We start from the raw sequence: 21,407 nt of genomic DNA, 5'->3' as shown, positions 1-21,407 counted from the left end.
AGGGCACTTTCAGAGAACCAGATTGACGTCCATAATTAATTTAAAAAGGAATCACATGGACATAAATATGGTATAAATGTCATACTCATGTTATATTGTTATATGTAGAAACTCAGTTCTCTACATGAAGTTCCTTAGAATTTTCCAATCAATGTTCTTGAAGGATGTAATTTATTGAATAATATCGCTTTCTTGTGATTTGGATCTAATTTCGTCGAAAGCACGACAAAAAAGTGTTCATGAGTTTCACTGTTCTCTCCACATGTGTCCTTAGACGGTAGAGTATTTAATAATTCAATTCGAAACGATTTTTTTAATAACGGTTATTGTATGCCTTTTTAAATTTAAAATAATCTGAGGAAAACTTAGCCGGCTTACAGACAATTTGCAAACGCCGTCGATATTTTTAGTGAATAACGCAGTAGCTTTTGATCCGCGCAGGTCTCTGAGCTAGCAGGGAAATGTCAGAAATAATGAACTGTCAGTGCAAGTTTCTTTTGTTCCCTTGAAAATAGAAAATTAATAATTTGATGAAATTTCGTTTACAATTCTCAACAAAATTTTGCCACAAATAAAATTGAGCACAGCTAAAATTAAAAAGCGACCACCAAATATAGCCAAAAGAGAGAGTGAATTCGGGTAAATAAATTGTAAAAACGAAAACAAAGTATTAGCTGCAGTAATCATGGCCAACATAACGGTTGGACAAATTATTATGGATGCACAAAGAATGGCTAGTCGTGTCAAAGAATTAGACGCCCTAAGCAGTGCACTTCTAGAAGAGGCCGAAGGTAATAATCGTTTTGTTGAAAGTCTTCGACAGTTTCAAGACGACATGGACTCATTAAATCGAATTGCCAATAATAAGTCCAACGTCGATATGGTCAATCGCATACAGCAACAAAATGCCAATAGTTCAGAAATTCTAAAAGAGAATCGTGAGCTAAAAGTCTGCATCGAAGACTACGAGCGAGCCATGGAACTGATAATGCAAAAATATAGAGAACATACTAATAGCAAAGTTCTGGAAAGCAAACTTAACTTCAAGGAGGTTTACAACGATAAACTGTGGAAAATCATACGTGAACAAAGGGAGAAAATCAATGAAATGGCAGCCGTAATGCAGAGGGCGGCCAACATAGATGATGAACATGACATCAATGTAATAACGCGTTTACGTTTGGAGAACCAAACTTTACGTGAATTGTTACAGATATCCAAGCAGTTTGGTTCATACAATCGACCAATACGTTTCAATGACCATTTGCTGGAAGAGAAAGGCGTACAAACTGATTTATCTGCTGACGATTCGGCCGATGAGCTTTCTCTTTCGGGAGCTTCCATTGAAAATGCCAACAATAATTCTGTTATTCAACTCAATATAAGCTCTACATCATCAACATGCACAGCAGGTCAACCAATAACAGATAATGCTAACTCGGTTGCCTCTCACAGTGGACTTGTTGGTGATAACAACAATGTGGTTGCTGTAGCACCACCATCAGCTTCACCTGCCACTGATAAAATTAGTTCTACTGCCTCCTCTTTGACTGCAACAGCTGGAAGTGCCGCAGCAGCAGCAGTAGATGAGAGCAATTTGGTGACTTCAACAACAGTTGATTACAATAATTTAAATGCTTCTGCTGGTATAGAAGCAACTACCAACAATACCACCGCTAACATTGCAGCAGCAGCTGCAACAAGTAATTTAAATGCATCTCCAACAAATATGAATGTCAATTCAACTGCCAGTGCAACATGATATTATTGTATAGCATCAAGTTAAGAAGCATTGTCCATCGATCCAAAAAAACGCATTATCGTTTTTTTTATTTTATTAATGTTTAATTCAATTCTAATCAAGCAATGTAACAATTTCACTTTCAATTTATTTACATATAGATTTTTATATTATAATTTATTAAATGGAGAAACATTATAAGTTAATTTCTAATAGATTAGAAGGAACTCTATTTTATATATCTAATCACACTCACACACCACACACAAAGAAACACTTATGCTTAAAACCAATATTTTTGTAGCGCTCTAATTATAATCACAACTAAAAATCTATGATTCAATCAATCTAACAATCATACATTCATTCATTCACTAACTCACTCACTACTTACCTAAAATTAAACATCCTTCTAACAATCAATTTTCTAACAAAGATATGTAATTTTTGTTTAAAATAAAATATATAATAATAATTTAATATTTAGATAGCACTTGATACACATGCCAACATAGTTAACTTAAAAAAGGCAGATGGACCGACATTTACAGACAGACACGGATGGTTATAATAAATTATATAAATATTAAATTATCTTTATTAATGATCCAAAAAAACGAAAATGTAAACATAAAACCAAAATATACTTATTTATTTAATCTGGTACTATACATAAAATTAAACAAAAGAAAACTTGAAATAATGATAAAATGAAAGAAAATTTATACCAATTTTATATAATTGGAAAATTAATTAATTTCTTTCAACTAGGTCACAATTATTAATTTGTATTTAAAATAAAAAAACAATTATTACAAAAAACACTTGCATACATACAAAATATACTTACTATACTCATTCATACATAATTATACACGAAATATATAAAATCACATCTAAGCCCCAAAACACAATATGTAGAAATAATTTCCTCCATCAAGATTTCAATAAAACTAATTTAAATAAATAAATTGATATAATCAATATTAAAAGATTTGGTACTTAATAAGTTTATTTAAGAATTTAAGTGCGAATGGTAGGTAGTATATTTCGGAAAACAGAAGTAGAAACGTTTTTACAAATGAGTCAAAAGTGGCGCTTAATTGACATTTTGAAATTAACTTCTTATATTAGTTATTGTTATAAATAACAGTTCGACTGTGGTCGATAGTTCTTTCCTGGGTAATTTTCTTTTTGGGTTGATACAGCTGTCGCTGGGATGACAATTTATGGTCGAGTAATATTCGGGTCGTTCCGAAGAGAAGATCCAATTATCGTGGGAACGCGAAGATAAAATTCTTCATCACTGTGCAAAATTTTAAATATCATACAAAATATCTCTAGTGAGCTGATAAAGTTAGCAGAGTATTGCAATTTTTATTTAAATTAATTAAAATTTAAATTTAGTGAAAAAGCGTGCATAGTTTTTAAATTTCACGTTTATAAAAGGTCAATAACTAAAACTTGTTACGAACTGATATACAAATATAGTTTATTCAATATTAAAAAGACCTAAAGCAGTTAATCTGAAAATTATATTTTCTCTTGAATTCGAAACAGTTTAGTCCATATAATTTACTCAAGTCCCCATTTAAGATCCTATTTCAAAAATCGCCCTGGTGTTCATATTTTCAGTTTGACTTGTTTTTAAATGTTATTTTTAATTATAAGTTCATGTTTTTCATTTAAAAACAGAAAGTTTGGGTTTACAGAACTCAGAAAACTGAACAAATTTAGGCTTTTTAAATCGGTTGAAAAGAAATTAAGAAGTATTTCGCTATGATGTGAAGAAGATTTCCCAATATTGTATAGCTTGAGTTTGATCTTCACAGTTTATGGGTAATTGAATGAATGAATAAATAAAAAAATAAAATATTTGGCATTCAGCGTAAATATTCCTGAGCAGTTCGGTATTGAAAATTATCTAAATCGGTTGACAGCGTTAAAAGTTATGAGTGACAACCCAGCTAGCATGGGAAAGATTGTTGGATGATTAATCAGTAAACAGAGTCTTTTTTGAATTCTTTTGATGATCTAAAATGATCAATAATTTACGCGTTTAAAAAATTATTCGAAAATGATACCGATATATGATTAAAAACTGATTATATGAAAAAACAATAACAAAATGTATAGCAATCATAAATTTATCATGCTGGTGTTTGAAATATGATGGCTTTAAAAACTTATTTTGAGATCATATTTCAAGCAGATCTAAAATTGTTTCTTGTGTAATTGTTTTTGTTTGTAACTGAACAACAACAATTACACTTAAAATGGCTCGAAAATTATTCAAAAATTAATTATCATCCTGGTGTTTGAAATATGATGGCTTTAAAAACTTATTTTGAGATCATATTTCAACCAGATCTAAAATTGTTACTTGTGTAATTGTTTTTGTTTGTAACTGAACAACAACAATTACACTTAAAATGGCTCAAAAATTATTCAGAAATGAATCGAAACTGATTAGAAAGGGGCTCATAAAAGACTCTTTTAGAAGAGTCTTTTGTAATTATATTTCGGTCAGTCTGAAGATATAAAACTGTTTTTTGTATTATTATATTTGTTTGTAACAAACATAAAAAATACTCAGAAAATGCTCAAAAATGACTAAAATAAGATTCGAAAATGACTCTAAAACCACCGGTATTTCGACTAAAAATATATACAAAAATGATTCGGAACTAAACAGATAGGGCTCATGAAAGACACTTTTAGGAGAGTCGCGGATAGGGTACTATTTTCTCCCAAAGAATGTATTATTTCTGATCAGAAAATGAGCGCATAGGTCCAGCGATGAATTCTGTTCTAAATCGTAACAATCGATCAAAAATTTTCCATAGATCCCATACAAAGGGATTTGACGTTAATAACTCCCTCCAAAATATCAGAGGATGATATTTAAAAATAAAAATTTTCCAGAATGATTTCTGAATAAATTAAAAAAAAACAACAATTTGAAAAACAACTAATCGGTTCAACTCTAGAACGGCCAATATTAGGCTTAAAATATTTTCGGAATCATCATTAAACAAAGCAATTTAAATTTTGAGAGGGGTAACACAAACTTTCCACACAAACATACATACTTTCTAAAAACATATTTAATTAAATGGTATTTTAAATTTGAAAATACTTTTACTTTCCACTTTAAATTGTATTGCAAATAAAGAAACTTTTAAATTATGAATTTAATAAATGTTATTTAATTTTAAATTTGTACGAAATTATGTTGTTTTATAACTTTAATGAAAAGACAAGTTTGTTCGGTTTAAATTATTTGAAAGTAATTAACAAACAAATATTAAAGTTTAATAAAAGCAGGACGGCAACTGAAATTATTGTGCAATTCCGTAGTGGCTCTACATAAGAACAAGTGTATATAAATTTATTAAGATAAACAATTATGAAGGTATATTTAAAAAGAAATTACAAACTTTTGTATTCAAAAAGACTGATTTTATTCTATACTTGTAGATTATCCTACATTTATGTTTGTTATTTACTGTGCTCAACGTGGTCCTGTCACAAATTTTTTATCCTGCCATAAGAGTTCATCAATTTGCTTTGCTACAAAACGGTAATGTTACTGTAGTTCCATTTATTGAAAGAGCAAGTCCAGCACCTTTAGTGCCTCGAGATGCTAGAGGAAGACGTTTAGTAATGGCAGCTACTCAGGCCACTCCAGCTATGCAAAGTAACAATACAAGTTTAGTTCCATCCAATAATAATACGAGTGCTTTATTGGTACCCCAATATCCTGGAGGGGCAGATATACAGTTAGACGTGCGTGGGGATGTATAAAAATTTTGTATCTAGTGTTAACAAATAATTCTTAATAAGTTATATTTTAAAGGCTTTTACTTTACAAAATTAATTTACATACATATGTATGTATTTTAATTGTTGTAGCAACTTGTAGTACTTGTTTTTTAATTAGATGTCATTTTTTAAAATTTTGGTAAAAGTACCGTATTCTTAAAATTTTATAACTTTTTAAAATTTCAACAGGTTTAGGAACAGTTTAAATTTTACAATCACATATTTTTTACGAGTTTAAAGACCTTAAAAGGGTGTGTACAGAAAACGGTTGCATGTAATGAAGTAAAATTTAGGATTTTAATTTAACTCACTTTTAATTTTCAATAATTTATTTAATATTTTACTATTCAATGTATATATGTATATACATAATATATTCATAAACACTTTTAGAAAACTGAAATAAAATAAATATTTGATTATGAAGAAGGTTTTTATTAATATTTTATTTTATTATACCTAAATGTCGATATTTATACAAATTTCTAAATTGAAGTCAAAGCTTTAAATGTGATATACATACATACATTGTTAATTTATATTTTTAAAATTGTATTTTATTTTTTTTTTAAGAAATAATTACTATATAAATCCCAGCAAAAAATTTTTGAAGTTGTTAAAGAAGAAGTGATATTTTCATGACTTCTTTAGTAAGTATTCTATTTAATGCGTTTTAAATACATGCCTAAATTCTAATAAATTTGTCATCAGTGAAGGCATGAAAAATGCACTCAAATTCACTCATGTAACTCCACTATAGGAATTGTAATATTTTATTATAATTTGGTATTCTCTTAGGAGATTTAACGAAAACGTGCATTTCATACAATAAATATTAAAAATGACATTAATTTTTTTATTAGGTTTTTGTTAAAATTAGTAATATTAAGTCCATTTTAACATTAATAAGAGAAGGGAAAAACTAAGACTGCTTAACGAATTTTAAAACACAATGGGTATTTTTCCTCAGCATGAATTTAAATCCAATCAAAATCAGTTAATTATGTTTTATCTTATTTTATTTTTATCAATATCACGCAAAAAATTTAAATATTGATAATTAAATCGAAATACCATTATTAATGCATTTTTAAATAAATATAGTGCACCAATGAAAATTCGCTTGAGAATCATCGAATATTCATTGGTTATAAGAACTCATTTAAATGACGAACTATTTTTCCAAATACGAACCCATGCATGCCAATGACACGCTAATGTTAAAATCATGCATGTTTCCCCTAAATATGAACCAGTTCATTATCAGTTCAACCCATGCATTTACTACTTTTTTTGCACGTCTTTTTTTGCTGGGATGTTATGGGTCTTATTCATAAACATTTATCAAAGGTTTATATGTAGAATGAATTTTGTATGAAAATTTGTTTTATACAGAGATATACATCATTAGCAATAAAAAACATCACCTGTAGACGCTTGAGATCGTAAAATTGAGTAATATTTTCAAAACAGCAAAAGTGGCAACAACGTGTCGAGATGCACATTTTATAGAACATAAAAATCAAAATAAATTTATATACAAATATCGGGATGGAGTAATTTCAATATAAAATAGAAAAAAATGCCGAAATGAGAGCACACAAAAGAAAATGTTGATGATTTTCCACACATTTTTGGGCTTTACGAGCTATCGCAGACATTTTTCAAATCAGTTTTTCTCCGAGCGTGCTAAAGTTTGCAACGATCAATTGTAGGATCCGTGTCGTTTTTTAACGTGCCCAATACCTGCAGTGCGAGTGAAAGAGATAAATATAGTATTGAAAATAAATTTATTAAGAAATCGTATTGTAAAAAAGTATTTCTGTTATATTTCTTTTTGAAGTATAAAATATATACGTACATACATATATAATATATATATATTTTTTATTATAAATATTTAATAATAGTAGAGTTTAAAAATATTCACCAAAAACACCGTTTTACAATGATTTAAAGTTATTTCCGGTGTCCATATAAAATATAAAGATAATAAAATTAAGAACCGAAAATTAATTGTATTGATAGTGTTGCAATTTGAAAGAATGTGTTCTATTTTTATAACACAGCTAAAATTTTCAACGAACAGAACATTTTTAGTGATAATTCCAAAATAAATTTCTGTATATATTGAGAAAAAGTGAAGAAATATTTTCATTCGAAACCATAGAATATAAAACGAATTGAAGTGAAAAGAAAAAAATATTTATACGTTTATTTAAAAAGATGTAAAAATAAAATCCAATTTTGCACCAGGCTAGACAACAAACGTAAAAAGTGATTTGAATTTATTTGAGCTGATTTAAACGAAGATTGATTGAAATTGTAAGTGTATTTATTGCTGCACTGATTGCGGGACACCAGAAAAAAGAAACATTATTAAGTACACTGAAAGAAAGTGTTACGCAATTTTCTGTGTATATTTTTATTGTAAAAGCGAACAAAAAGATCAACAACTACAACAGCAACAAAGATAACATCAAGGAAAATAGCCGCAACCACTAGCACAAGTTTTTAGCGACCAACAACAATAAGAACAAAAACAAGAACAACCGTTTTAAAATCAGCCATTTTAGCTTTTCTTTTGTTTAAGTTTTTTTCAAAACAACCAGGGAGGGCACTTGTACTTTGTCGTGGTTGTTGGCGATAGTGTTAGTAGTGGTACTACATTCACAAAGAACTTCCTACAGTTAGCCGCATCATCATCAACATCGTCGCATCATTCAACGCCATAATCGAGCGCAATTGCATTTCCCCCATTTAAGCAAATATTTTCGTAAGTATAAACACACACACGATATCTATTGAAAATTCCTCAAAATTGTCTGTTTTGTTAAAATATATACTTTTTCTTCTATTATTTTTATTTTTAATCGCATTCAGACACACAAACACTCAATTCTGTCATAAATAAGTATTTTGATTTGTTTTATGTTGCGTTTTTCTTTCTTCTTAAAGGGAGAGAAAATAAAATACACAGAAATTGAAAATAGGTTAATTGAGCAGACATTTTCTTCACACTTTTTTCTATAAAAATGCACTCTCTCTATTAGGGGATTCTCGGGATATATTTTTTTCCAAATTTCTCAATAATAAACAAAGGGAAGGCGCATGTTTGTTAAAAAACATGCGCAATAGTGTTTAAATAAAAATGCGCATAATTTGTATCCAAAGTTTCTTGATGCTGATGAGGTGAAAACAATGAATGAATAAATGACGATCAAAACAAATTTGACATTTATTATTTATTTAAGAATTTACGCAAATTTAAAACAAGTGGTTTCCTGTTGAACGGCATGTGTTTATAATAAAACAATTAATTTAATACAATTATATATCATTTTTCGTAATTTTCCGAAGTACATACAGTGAAGAGCAAAAGTTAACCAAGAATTCAAATAAAACAATATTCCATAAACTATTTATAAGTTTTTAAAAACTACAATCATGAAAAGATGAAGAAATAAAGTTAAGTTTTGGCTGCTATTGACAAAATGCTTTATTTTTCCTATCCCAAAGGTCCTTTGGTATTTGTCCAGCGAAAATTTTATGTAACCCTGAAATTTTTCTAATGGATTGATATCTAGAGATTGTGCTTTTATAATTTTGGCTGTTGAAAAATCTTTGTCATCATATGGTGGCTGCGTTCCACCGCCTTTCGCATACTTTTTTCGAACTGAAACGATCCTTGCTTCTGAAAAACATCTGAAATGTATAGATTATATATTAATATAGTATCCATATACATAAATTAACAATTATATATTATTATACATACCGCGTAAAATATTGTCAAATAAACACAACTTGGACAACACTCCCTTTTCCCACGTCCCTTTCCAATTGTACTTTTCAAGTAAACCATCCGTGAACAAAGCACGGATGAGACTGTTGACATCCTCTGATGTCCCTTTCAATTTGTGTAAATAAATTTTCTGCAAAGAAACATAAATATCAAAATATTAAAATATAAAGTATTTTAGTTTGTTGCCATTGATTGAGCAAACACTGCTCAATCACTCCCCCTAGGGTGCTTAAGGGAAACATACCGACGATTTCGTCCAGATTAGTATCGGTTATCTCGCCAGTCATTCGACAAACCGATGCGTCCACTTTTTTAATAATGACCTTGCAGTCCATTAAAAGTTTGGACTGTGCCATCATTTCGGGGTTTAACATTATCTTGTAAAATATTAAAATTGAAATAAAAATTAAAAGAAAAAGTGAATCTATAGATACTTAAATTTTTTCAATTATTTCTAATTTATTAGCAATTTGTTGTTGATTTGCCAATATAGCATTCTGACCATTGCTTAAAATTATTAATAATACTGGTTTGCTGAAATAAATTGAGAAAATATATAATATAAAATGTATGAACTTATTTACAATAAGAGAAAAAAATATATGTATATATTTAAAGTAAAATATAATTGCATACTTACAGCTTGTTCCATCTTCTCCAGCCGGGTATTTATCTCCTTTAGAACATCCAAAACGTCTTCAATCAAAAAATAAATAATTATAATATAATATAATAATTGTAATATAATAAAAATGATAATTAACTTAACCTTGATTTTTTAAATCATTTTTTGAGGATGATGATGGTAATATATCATATTTATTTACTGAGTAACATGTTCTAGTTAGTATGGGCTGGTTTTCTAAAAAAAAACATTTATTAAAACGTATGTAAAATTTTGTACATTGTTATTTTTGCTTATCGTTTATTTGTTGGGTCTCTTCCCCAAAACCCTCAAATATGTTTTGGGAATCCATGTAAATTATAAATGATACAAAAATTAATTATTAATTTATTTTAATAAATGTTTTATTGATATAATGTTTGTGATTTAGTGAGAAAATTCATGAAAAAGGTGGTGAAGAAGGGGTATTAGCAGAAATTTCCTATCATAGGGAATACAAAAATATTTAAAATCTATATCTTCTCTTCTTAATATAAAGGTTTCACTACTCAAATCACTACCAACAACTATACCTAAATCACTAAATGACTTCAATGGTTCATCGAAATAGTTTTCAGTCTTTTGGAAAACTTTGCCTACAAATTCGTCCAAATTTACAACACTAACTACTTTAATTGGTCCTAATTCTTTGCTAAAACAAAAATTATCCTTCTTATGATTAATATTAAAACTTCCTAATTTAGAAATCAAGTTCGAATCAGAAAGAAGTCCCTACCTTTCTTTTATCCTAAGGAATATCTGCTGCAAAATTTTGTTTGGTTTCTTAACAACACCTTTTATATATTGCATATAATTTTCGAATTTGTATGCTGAAAAAAATCTAAGGATCCAAATTGTTTAACACATTCTGCTAAATGCAGTAAGCCATGAATATTGAAACTAATTAGTTCATCACTGTATAATCTACCGAAAAATTTTACAAAGTCTTCTAATACACTTTGGGAAATATCTGCCTCTCGAATATGCGACATTTCACTCGACAGAAGCCTTATCGCACAATGCAACAGTAAAAAATGATAATATTGGTCACTACTAACACTATCTTTCAAAATATAAATACCTGTGTATAGTAAAAACTGTCTAAATTCTGTGGACTTCCAATTACTAATCTCATCTAAACTCCTAGGTGTACGGCAAAATTCTGATGAAACATACTGACTTATAATACCAATCTTCTCATTAATACCTGTTGCATTCCTCTTATTGACTAAAAGCTTAAACAATATCTTTGTGACTCCTAAATCTCCTAAATGCATGATGTCTAACGGAAATTGAGAAACCATTTCAAACCCTGATTCTTCTAAAATACTTCGTTTTTCCTTAAACTCTTCTATATGGTGAAAAGGACCACATCTGAATTCAAATGTCATATCTGTTCTTGGAATACCTATTTCTTTCTAAAAGCACACTCTTCTCTCTTTATATAATCCTTCCTGACAACATTTGGAGCAACCAACTTCCAACGAGCTGTTGTTGGAGATTTTTAATCTCATTTTTTTTAAATTATTTCAGCCGTTTTTGGACGATTGCATTTATTTCACACGTTAGAAAAGCTTTTTCAAGTAAAATTGTCCAATGTAAATCAAGGCTAAAGATCGAAGACATATTATCAGTAGTATGTATATTATCGCATTCTACGGCTGTCAAAAATGTGTGCTACAAGTTACAAGAATAAAAGCGTAGTATGCCTTGACGCGTAGAATGCTTAAAGTAGGTCTACTATCTATTTTTGTAAGCGTCATAAGCTGCGCACGAACATATCAGCTGTTTTTAACAATTTATATTCTATTTTTAATGTGTATTATCCTGCCTGACAGGAACAAAGAAAGTGCTTTGCTTTAGTGTTTCGCTTGACCAAACAGTTTATTTACAAGTCAACTTTGTCTTCATGGAAGAAGATTGTATCCATTTAGATTGAAAAGCTATTAGATCATTCAGATCTAATATTTTTAAATAAAAATACAAGTTTTAACAAAATGTAGAGTCGTGTTATACTATGTTTACACATTCATGTTTTTAACGTGTTTTTTGAAAAACATAATGAGTTCACATATTAAATTATCGTGTTTTTTGCTTTGAAATGTTTTTTCGACTTAACAATTTTGATTTAAAAATAAAGATTTTCACTTAAATTAGACTGAATTTAATATTTAAACACAATTATTTATTAATTTAAAACAAATTTAGAATCTTTTCAACAACAAAATTAATTTCTAATTTCAATTTTTATTTTTGGCATTACTTTTTGTCAGACCTGGGCGATTTCCATAACTTTCGCATTAACATTAAATTAAAAAAATAGTTTAATGTTGCATTAACATTAAATTTGTAAAATTTAATGCATTAAATTTGCATTAACATTAAATATTTTTGAATTTAATGCATTAATTTTACCTTAACATTAAATATTTTTGAAATTAATGCATTAATTTAGCATTAACATTAAATATTTCTGAATTTAGTTCATTAATTTTACATTAACATTAAGTAATAAAATGAATGCATTTATTTTCCATTAACATTATGCACATATATAAAAATTGATAAACATAAATAAAAATACAGCACATAAGACCTCGATCTAACTAAATACAACTAAAATTAAATAGGTTAAAGTCCTTTCCATTAACTCCTATATTACATTCAAACTTGTGTGTTTTAAATATGATATTTATATTAGATTCCACAGTGCTAAAAGGAATGCCTGGAAAGTGATACTATTCCTCTGATACGTATTATCGAGTATAGGACTTATTAGAAAGGACTTTAACACATTCAATTTTACTTGAATTTAGTTAGATTCAGGTCTTTAGCGCTGTATTTTTATACCCACCATCAAAAAAGATGGGGGTATATTGTCATTCCGTTTGTAACACATCGAAATATTGGTCATAGACCCACAAAAGTATATATATTCTGGGTCCTCATTAAATTCTAAGACGATCTAGCCATGTCTGTCCGTCCGTCTGTCTGTTGAAAGCATGATAGAGTCCGAATGGAAAGAGCTAGAGGGTTGAAATTTCACATAAATATTTCTTATAGGTAAGGTTTGTTTGGTATTGAAAATTGGTAATATCGGTCCACGTTTTCGGATAGCCCCTGTACAAGTGGCCCCTCGAAAAGCAGCTTTAACAGTCATAACATGTTTAAAAATACGAATAAAGCGATGAAATTCGACATAAGTAAGTTTCTTATGATCCAAAATCACTATGCAAAATTTTATGAGGATCGGTCCATAATCGACCCTACCCCCCATATAAGGTCCCCTTCAGAAAATGACTTTAACGCTCATTACTGATTTAAAAATACTAGTATATAGATGAAATTCGACATAAATAAGTTTCATACGAGTCAAAATCTATCTAAAACATTTTATGAGTATCGGTCCATGATTGACCCTACCCCCCATATAAGGTCCCCTTCAGAAAATGACTGCAACGCTCATTAATGGCTTAAAAATAAGAGTGTAGCGATGAAATTCGACACAAATAAATTTAATATGAACCAAATTCTGTCTACAAAATTTATGAGAATCGACCCATAATTGACCCCTATGTAAGGTCCCCTTCAGAAAATTACTTTAACGCTTATAACTGGCCTAAAAATACGAGTATATAGATGAAATTCGATATAAGTAAGTTTCATTCGAGTCAAACGAGGTTTGATGGTGGATACATAAGATTCGGCATAGCCGAATATAACACTCTTACTTGTTATTTTTAAAAATTATTTTATACATTAGTGTTAATGGAAAATTAATGCATTAATTTTATTACCTATTATTTAATGTTAATGAAAAATTAATGAATTAAATTCAAAAATGTTTAATGTTAATGCAAAATTAATGCATTAAATTCAAAAATAATTAATGTTAATTCAAATTTAATGCATTAATTGTACCCATGTTAATGCAATAAACTTGCATTAACATTAATTTTTTAATGTTGAAAAAATTTTTAATGCATTTATTCCAGGTCTGCTTTTTGTTCTAGCTGTGTTCTTAAACAAAAGTGCGAAAAAAAAATCATTCCCGTTCTAAAAACATTATGTGTTTTATAATAAACACATGTCGAAAAAATGAGTCGAAATTGAAGTATTTTTTGAACAAACATGATGTGTTTCAAAAAACACGGATGTGTGAACTTAGTATTAAGTTCCCAGCAAAAAAAAGTGTGGAAAAAGATGTAGAATTTTCATCACAACTAGTAACCCGAAGTGCTTCAAATTCAGGTGAAAAACCTATGAATTTTGCATTAGCGTGTCATTGGAGGGATGTTGTTCATTTTTGACAACTTTGAACTACATCTTATCTTATCTTTAGAAGCTGTAAAAATCCAATATTTGTATGTCAAAAATAAACCACATTCTTTCAATGAAACGCTTATGTAAATTTCATTGGTTTTTCATCAAAATTTGAAGTACTTCGAAAATGTTGTTTGTAGTGACTTTCATTTGTGAGGATATGTTTGGTTTATAAAAGCGAAAAGTATGCAATCGCATTTTTAGATGTGATTAAGATGTCGTTTGTAAAGTATGACATCAATTATTCTTTGCTGGGTTAATATGTTCAGGATTTTTATTTTTCTTTCACAATACATACATATGTATGTTTGTATGTGCTACATTGAATTGCAAATGAATAATTTGGGGAAAATATGGCCGGACTAGCGAGTGAGCGAAGTTAATAAAAATCTTCGTATATCTGGGAAATTATTAGAGTTAGAATTCTTAAATTTTGTACGAACAACTTTGACATCCAAGTAAACATTTGGGTAATAAATTGGCGCATTGCTAATAGGGGGTGACACCTCCTATATGAATTAAAAATTCGTATATTTGAAAAACCATTAGTGATAGAAATCTGAAATTTTGCACGGGCAACACAGAATCCATACGAACATTTGGAAAAATAATGGTTGAACATTAATTAAACACTAAATTTTGCATATCTGGTTGAAGAATAAGAGTATCAGCAATAGTGGGCATGGCACCTCTCATATAAATTGAATACTAAAATTCGTATATCTATTGATCTTTAGGAGCTAAAAGCAAAATATTTTTTATTATACACATTTTTGAATATTAAATGTAAAATCTGTGTGCCTCCATTAGATTACTAGTTAGTGTTCCAGTCTGTCAGGTCGTAGATTGTGGGTTCGATTCTTACTAGAGACATTGGTAAAGGTGCGCAAAACAGGGGTTAATTAAGTATGAGCACTAAAGTCATTTTCTAAAGGGGAACTTAATGTATCTCCCTTTAAAGTCCCCTTTAATAATGGCTCTTGTAAAACTTGTTTTTGTCGAATTTCATTACTATACTTTTAGTTTTAAGAGGTCCTTATATGGAGAGTAGGGTCATTTATGGACCGATTCTCCTAAAATTTGATAGAAAGTTTTTTTTGCTAAAAAAATTGCCAAATTTCGTCGATATGATAAATATTGACGTTATAAATATTGAACGTGTAGCATATTTTGTGATATAAGTCACGATACCTTTGTAAATGTGGAAAAATAAATAAAATAAAACAAGTAAGAGTGTTATATTCGGCTATGCAGAATTTTATATACCCACCATCAAATCGTTGCCATATAAATAAACTTTGATATTTAGGAACATTTTATTATCTTATGTATATCGATGTTAATACGTCAGGGTAATGTTTGGACGAGGTCCATTGATGAGGGTTTAATTATTGACAGTGGTCTTCCGAATTAAAAATATTAATTTTTAAAAAGAAATCATTTTTATCCAATTCTTAAAACCTTAAACTAGTTTTTTGTAGGATTAGTTATATTCGTGGTAGATTCAATTATGAACCTATCCTCATCTGTTTCTAGGCAGATTTCAGTTCCTTATTTATTTCAAATTTCATAGATCTACTCGTATTTTTAAGGCAGTAATGAGCGTTAATGTAATTTTCTTAAAGGGGTAGGGTCAATTATAGACCGATCCTGGTTAAAGTTTGTATAACGATGTTGGTTCATACAAGTCATGTTTATGCCGAATTTTATCGCTCTACTCTCTAAGCCAGTAATGAGCGTTAATGTAATTTTTGATGGGGATCTTATATGGGGGGTAGGTTCAATTAGATCCGCACAAAATTTGGCTGAGAGGTTCGAGGTCATGCAAAACTTGGTTATGGCGAATTTTGTCATCATATAATTATTTTTATGCCGGTAATGAGTTTTACATTAATTTCCACAGGGGACCTTATATGGACTGATCCTCTTAAAATATATTACAAAGATTTCGGCAGCTATTAGAACTGTTTATGTCGAATTATATTACTGTATATGTTTTTTTTTAGCCAAAAATTATCATTTTAATAATTTTTAGAAGGGGTCCTTATATGGGGGTAGGGCCAATTATGGTCCTATATCCGCCATAATTCAGAATTTAATTTTAGGATTAAAAAACTGACTTATGCGAAATTTTGTGGCTATAAAAAAGTCCTCTGGATCCAATTAGATACCTAAACCGATTCTTTAATACACCAAAACACCGCCCAATAATGTTTCTAGTTTCCATTGATCTTTTTGGCTATGGCTCTGTTTCCCATAAGGCGTTAGCATATGTGTGTAATATGCAAAAAATTGTTTTTCATAAATTTTTTTCCATTTAAAAACTGGGTTTTAAAAATAGAGGTCGGCAGTACTATGATTCCAAACAAATGAGTCATGTTTTGCTCCGGGTCCTGGATGTCTTGCATCAACGTACTATATGTAATTAACATTTTATGGTCACAAATCTAAAGCGATATGACCACACATCTAATTTGTTGACTCAAATGGTAAGTTTTTTAATTGAGTCAACCAATTTGATGTGTCGGTTTGTTAATGTCTTTATAAATCTGTCGTGTATGTGAATATTGTGCTCTCAGTAAATCTGTCTGCTGTCATCTGTATTTTTTTAGAAATATATTCATCTTTCTTCTACACGTCATCGTCCTTCTACACGTCGAAAGATATTATATCTTCCTTCTACACGTCGCCTCGTATTGTAGTTGTGGTCGATAGCTTTCAGGAATCGAGGATCGTTGTATCACCCACCAATTTTCCACATTTTCATCTTTTAGTAGTTCTGACTATATACTTGTGTCCCAAATATAAAATTCTCTAATAGTTGCGAATATTGGCCGTCTTTGCCTCTAGATTTATTCTTTGATTGATATAAATGTATTCTGAAAAATTTAGCAATGTAGTGTGATACTAGTGTTCAATTCACAATGAAGTTCTATATTTTACCTACTAAAGTGTAGTAACAGTGATTGTGAACAAATCTTTGCAGCAGGTCATAAGTTTATGTTCTCAATGAAAAAAAAAAAAACAATCAGAACAAACATACATACATAACAATGTCAAAAGATAAAAAATCAAATAATATTAAATTAATTGAACAAGCGAAATAAACCAAATTATTTTCTTTTTCTTAAATTCTGTTATTTTCTTTATTCCACATTTTAAACTAATAAATAAACCGTTTTTAATAAAATTTTATTTTTTTGTTTTGGTAAACAGCTGTCTGTTTTCGATTTCAATGTTACCACTTTATTCTTTTTTATGCCAAAATCGATTGAATTTTTTGTTTATATACTGAAATAAACAATTGACAACACTAAACTTTCTTACAACTTTCGAAAAACATATGAAAATTTGTCGTAAGAGTTGTATATAGCTTTTGCATAGAAAATACCAACAACATTGTTATGACTATTGTAGCAGCTGCTGACATACTACGCATACAACGCTACAACATCGTTTGTAAATTAAACATTTGTATATATATTTGTTGCCTGGTATGTGGTGTTACTGTTTGTGTTGTTGCGTGAAATAGTTTGTGTTGGGTAGTTCGAATCTATTGTTGTTATGTGTATTAAGGTTGTTTCTTATGTTGCCTTGGTTTAGTAAGTAGTGTTATCCCATGCCTAATATATGACTTAGTAAGCGAGATATAGGCTTGCTTGAGTACACCGAAAGGGGAGCAGTTACTTAGGTGGTAAAGACTATAGGAAACTTTCTTTAATTTCTTTCAAACATGTGCGTTAGCCATTTGAAGTTTGCATCCACATATACGTCGAGATATTTGTATGAATTAACAATCTCTATAATATAGCGAAACGCAACGAGCGCTCAAATGAGCTCTCTTGTACTCTTGTTTCACTCGTACATATGCTCATACATGTATAAAAAACAAGGAAATAAGAGTTATAAGTTTTATGATATATTTCTTAAATAGTAACTGTTACAGTTCAACTTTTATTTTTTTCTTATCCATAAATATTTGATTTCAATTTTTATTTTTTTTAATTGTTTGATAACAGTTATAGACAACGAAAAAAATATTTCTTATACATAACTATTATATTTCAAAAAATATTTTATTAGTTTTTTATATTACTTATTAATATCAAATAAGTAAGTCAGTTAGGTCATAACAGTACTTGTATGTTTTACTTTACGTTCTAACAAACTTTTTTATTGTACATCGCTTAAAAATGCCAATATAGCGATAAAATTCGACATAATGAAGTTTTATAAGTTGGAACCAAAATCTATTTACTACATTTGGGACTAGGATTATTATTTGATCCTAGCCCATTTAAAGGAACCAACATTTATCTACTCATTTTTATAAGATTAAGTCCATTATTGACCATTCTTTTTATATCAATTAAAATAGTTTTAAATAATAAAAAAATTGCATTTGCTGCCAGAAAATTTTTATTGACAAGGAAAAAAATATTTCTCAAATATAAGTGTTTCAAAACAATGGAAACAAGTAAAAGTGTTATTTTCGGCTATGCCGAATCTTATATACCCACCATCAAATCACTGCCATATAAATAAACTTTGATATTTTGAATATTTTATTATTATATATCGATATTAATAAGAACGTCAGGGTAATATTTAAAAGAGGTCCATTAATGGGGGTTTAACTATTGACAGTACTCTTTCGAATTAAAAATATTAATTTATATAGGGAGTAGAGTTATTTATATATTTATAAATATATTTATATAATTCTCGTAAAAGTCGGTAGGAAGATTTATTTCAATTCCTTATTTATTTCCAACTAGCTGACCCGACAGACGTTGTCCTGTCCAAATTAGAAAAAATGTTTATGTTCGATTTGTAATTTTAGATAAATCGAAAAAAGTGAGCGTAAAAGTGGGCGTGGTCAATTATTCTTTCAGTAAAACTTTAAATTTGATTACTACGAACATGTTTTAAAAAAATTTAGCCAAATCGGTGCAGCCGTTTTCCGATTTTAGATAAATCGAAAAAAGTGGGCGTGGTAAATTTTTCTTTCAGTAAAAACTTAAATTAGATTACTACGACCATTTAAATAAAAAATTTAGCCAAATCGGTGCAGCCGTTTTCCGATTTTAGATAAATCGAAAAAAGTGTGCGTAAAAGTGGGCGTTGTCAATTTTTCTTTCCGTAAAAACCTAAGTTGGACTATGACGAACATTTCAGTAAAAAAATTGTCCAAATCGGTCTAGCCATTCTCAACTGATGCAATTACCAACGAATGACAATTGATTTTTATTTATATAGATTTCATAGATCTACTTGTATTTTTAAGCGAGTAATGAGCATTAGTAATTTTCTTAAAGGGACCTTATACGGGACTAGGGTTAATTATGGACCGATTTTCGCGTTGTAGTAATTTTCTGAGGGGGAATTTATATGGGGTTGGGTTATTATGGACTGATCCTCATAAAAATTGGTAGATTTCGGTTCTTATAGAACTTATCAGTGTCGAATTTCATCGCTGTACCTACTCGCATTTTTAAGCCAGTAATGAGCGTTAAAGTAATTTTCTGATGGGGACTTTTAATGGGGGGTAGGGTTAATTATGGACCGATCCCACAAAATTTTGTAGAGAGATGTTAGCTCATACAAAACTAATTTATGTTGAATTACATAGATCTACTAGTATTTTTAAGCCAGTACTGAGTTTCAAAGTCATTTTCTGAAGGGGCCTTATATGGGGGTAGGGTCAATTATAGACCGATCCTCGTAAAATATTGTAGAACGATCTTGGTTCATACAAGTCATGTTTAAATCGAATTTCATCGATTTACTCCTTTTTTAGGCGAGTAATGAGCGTTAAAGTAATTTTCTGATGGGGACCTTATATGGAGGGTAGGGTCAATTGAGGCCCGATCCTCATAAAATTTGGTTAAGAGATTTTGGCTCGCAAGGAACTTACCTTAGCCGAATTTCATTGCTATACTCGTATTTTTAAGCCAATAATGGGCCTTAAAGTAATTTTCTGATGGGGAACTTATGTCGGGGTAGGGTCAATTAAGTCCTGATCCACATAAAATTTGGCAGAGAGATTTTGGCTCGTATAAAACGTTCTTCTGTGAAATTTCATCGCTATACTCTTATTTTTAAGCCAGTAATGAGCGTTGAAGTAATTTTATGGAGGGGACCTTATATGGGGGTTAGGTTAATTATGGACCGATCCACGAATCGAATTCGATCAAAACGAATTTGTGAATGTTTGAAGCTTTTTACACAATATTACGGGGGGTACATTTGTATGAGGGCTATTTTGTCCATTTTCAATACCAAACATTTCTGATCAATAAGAAATATTTTGGGAAAATTTCATCTCAATATCTCTTTTTTTGTGGACGCTATCGTGCCAACAACAGACAGTCGGACAGACATAGCTAGATCGTCTTAGAATCTTACGAGGTCCCAGAATATATATGCTTTATGGGGTCTGTGAACAATATTTCGATGTGTTACGCACGGAATGACAAAATCAATATACCCCCCATCTTCATTGATGGTGGGTATAAAAATGTAAATTGAATAATAACAGTTACGAACAAAATTTATTTATTTATGTTGCCTAAAACAGTTATTGTGTAACTTTTAATTATATTCCTTAAAAAGGGCAATTTTTTGGATTTCTAAAATTTTATAACAGTTATTTTAGGTCCTTGATAAAAAACAAACAAAAGTTAGTCAGATAACTACTTTTTTACTCTCTGCCTTTCGCTGCTATAATAGTAGAACTTGTATCATTAGTGTTCTGATTCTGGGTGTTATGTAGGCATTGGAAATCATGAAAATATATTTTGCTAGTAAGATGATTTGGTTTTATGTGCATGAGTTAAGTTTTGGTTGCGTTGATAACTAGTCCATTATACTCGCCCCATGGCCCCTAGAAACTTGGTTGAGTTGCGTTTGCATTATATCATTGCCTATTTCAGCGTTTTTATGTGTTACTACCATAGCTGTGTCATATATATGCCCTAGTTTTGATCCTTGAGGGACACCATAGTCAAAATGCGTTCCATCAACACATCCTATTACGCTGGGTATAC

At 29.7% G+C, this 21,407-nt stretch overlaps 3 protein-coding genes across 6 annotated transcripts in view; all 3 read left to right on the top strand.

The window, feature by feature from the left end:
• Positions 1-444: 444 nt before the first annotated feature.
• LOC119616515 (FGFR1 oncogene partner 2 homolog) lies at positions 445-2,712 on the top strand. The gene has a single exon (XM_037972911.1). The coding sequence runs from the start codon at positions 686-688 to the stop codon at positions 1,760-1,762; it is 1,077 nt and encodes a 358-aa protein (XP_037828839.1). The 5' UTR covers positions 445-685; the 3' UTR covers positions 1,763-2,712.
• A 2,384-nt stretch (positions 2,713-5,096) lies between these two features.
• On the top strand, positions 5,097-5,633 carry LOC119616518. Its single transcript, XM_037972915.1, has 2 exons — positions 5,097-5,156; positions 5,222-5,633. The coding sequence occupies exons 1-2, from the start codon at positions 5,151-5,153 to the stop codon at positions 5,546-5,548; spliced, it is 333 nt and encodes a 110-aa protein (XP_037828843.1). The 5' UTR covers positions 5,097-5,150; the 3' UTR covers positions 5,549-5,633.
• Positions 5,634-7,155: 1,522 nt separating this feature from the next.
• LOC119616506 (putative leucine-rich repeat-containing protein DDB_G0290503) overlaps positions 7,156-21,407 on the top strand; it is a 32,843-nt gene continuing 18,591 nt past the window's right edge. For 2 of the 4 annotated variants that reach the window (XM_037972884.1, XM_037972883.1), the window contains exon 1: positions 7,156-8,342. The gene's annotated coding sequence lies outside the window, so the exon portion shown is untranslated. The remainder of the gene's footprint in view (positions 8,343-21,407) is intronic. The other 2 variants (XM_037972886.1, XM_037972885.1) reach the window with 1 other exon arrangement.

This window comes from Lucilia sericata, unplaced genomic scaffold, assembly GCF_015586225.1.
Source record: "Lucilia sericata isolate MDLA Ls3-8-SP2 unplaced genomic scaffold, ASM1558622v1 Contig000077F_arrow, whole genome shotgun sequence".
NCBI classification, from domain to species: Eukaryota; Metazoa; Arthropoda; class Insecta; order Diptera; family Calliphoridae; genus Lucilia; species Lucilia sericata.
The sequence above is the reverse complement of the archived record's forward strand: the minus strand, read 5'-3'. Positions and strand labels throughout refer to the sequence as shown.

What these genes read in the sequence shown, in the direction of transcription:
- LOC119616515 (XM_037972911.1), top strand. Translation starts at nt 686, where the DNA reads ATGGCCAACATAACGGTTGGACAAATTATTATGGATGCACAAAGAATG.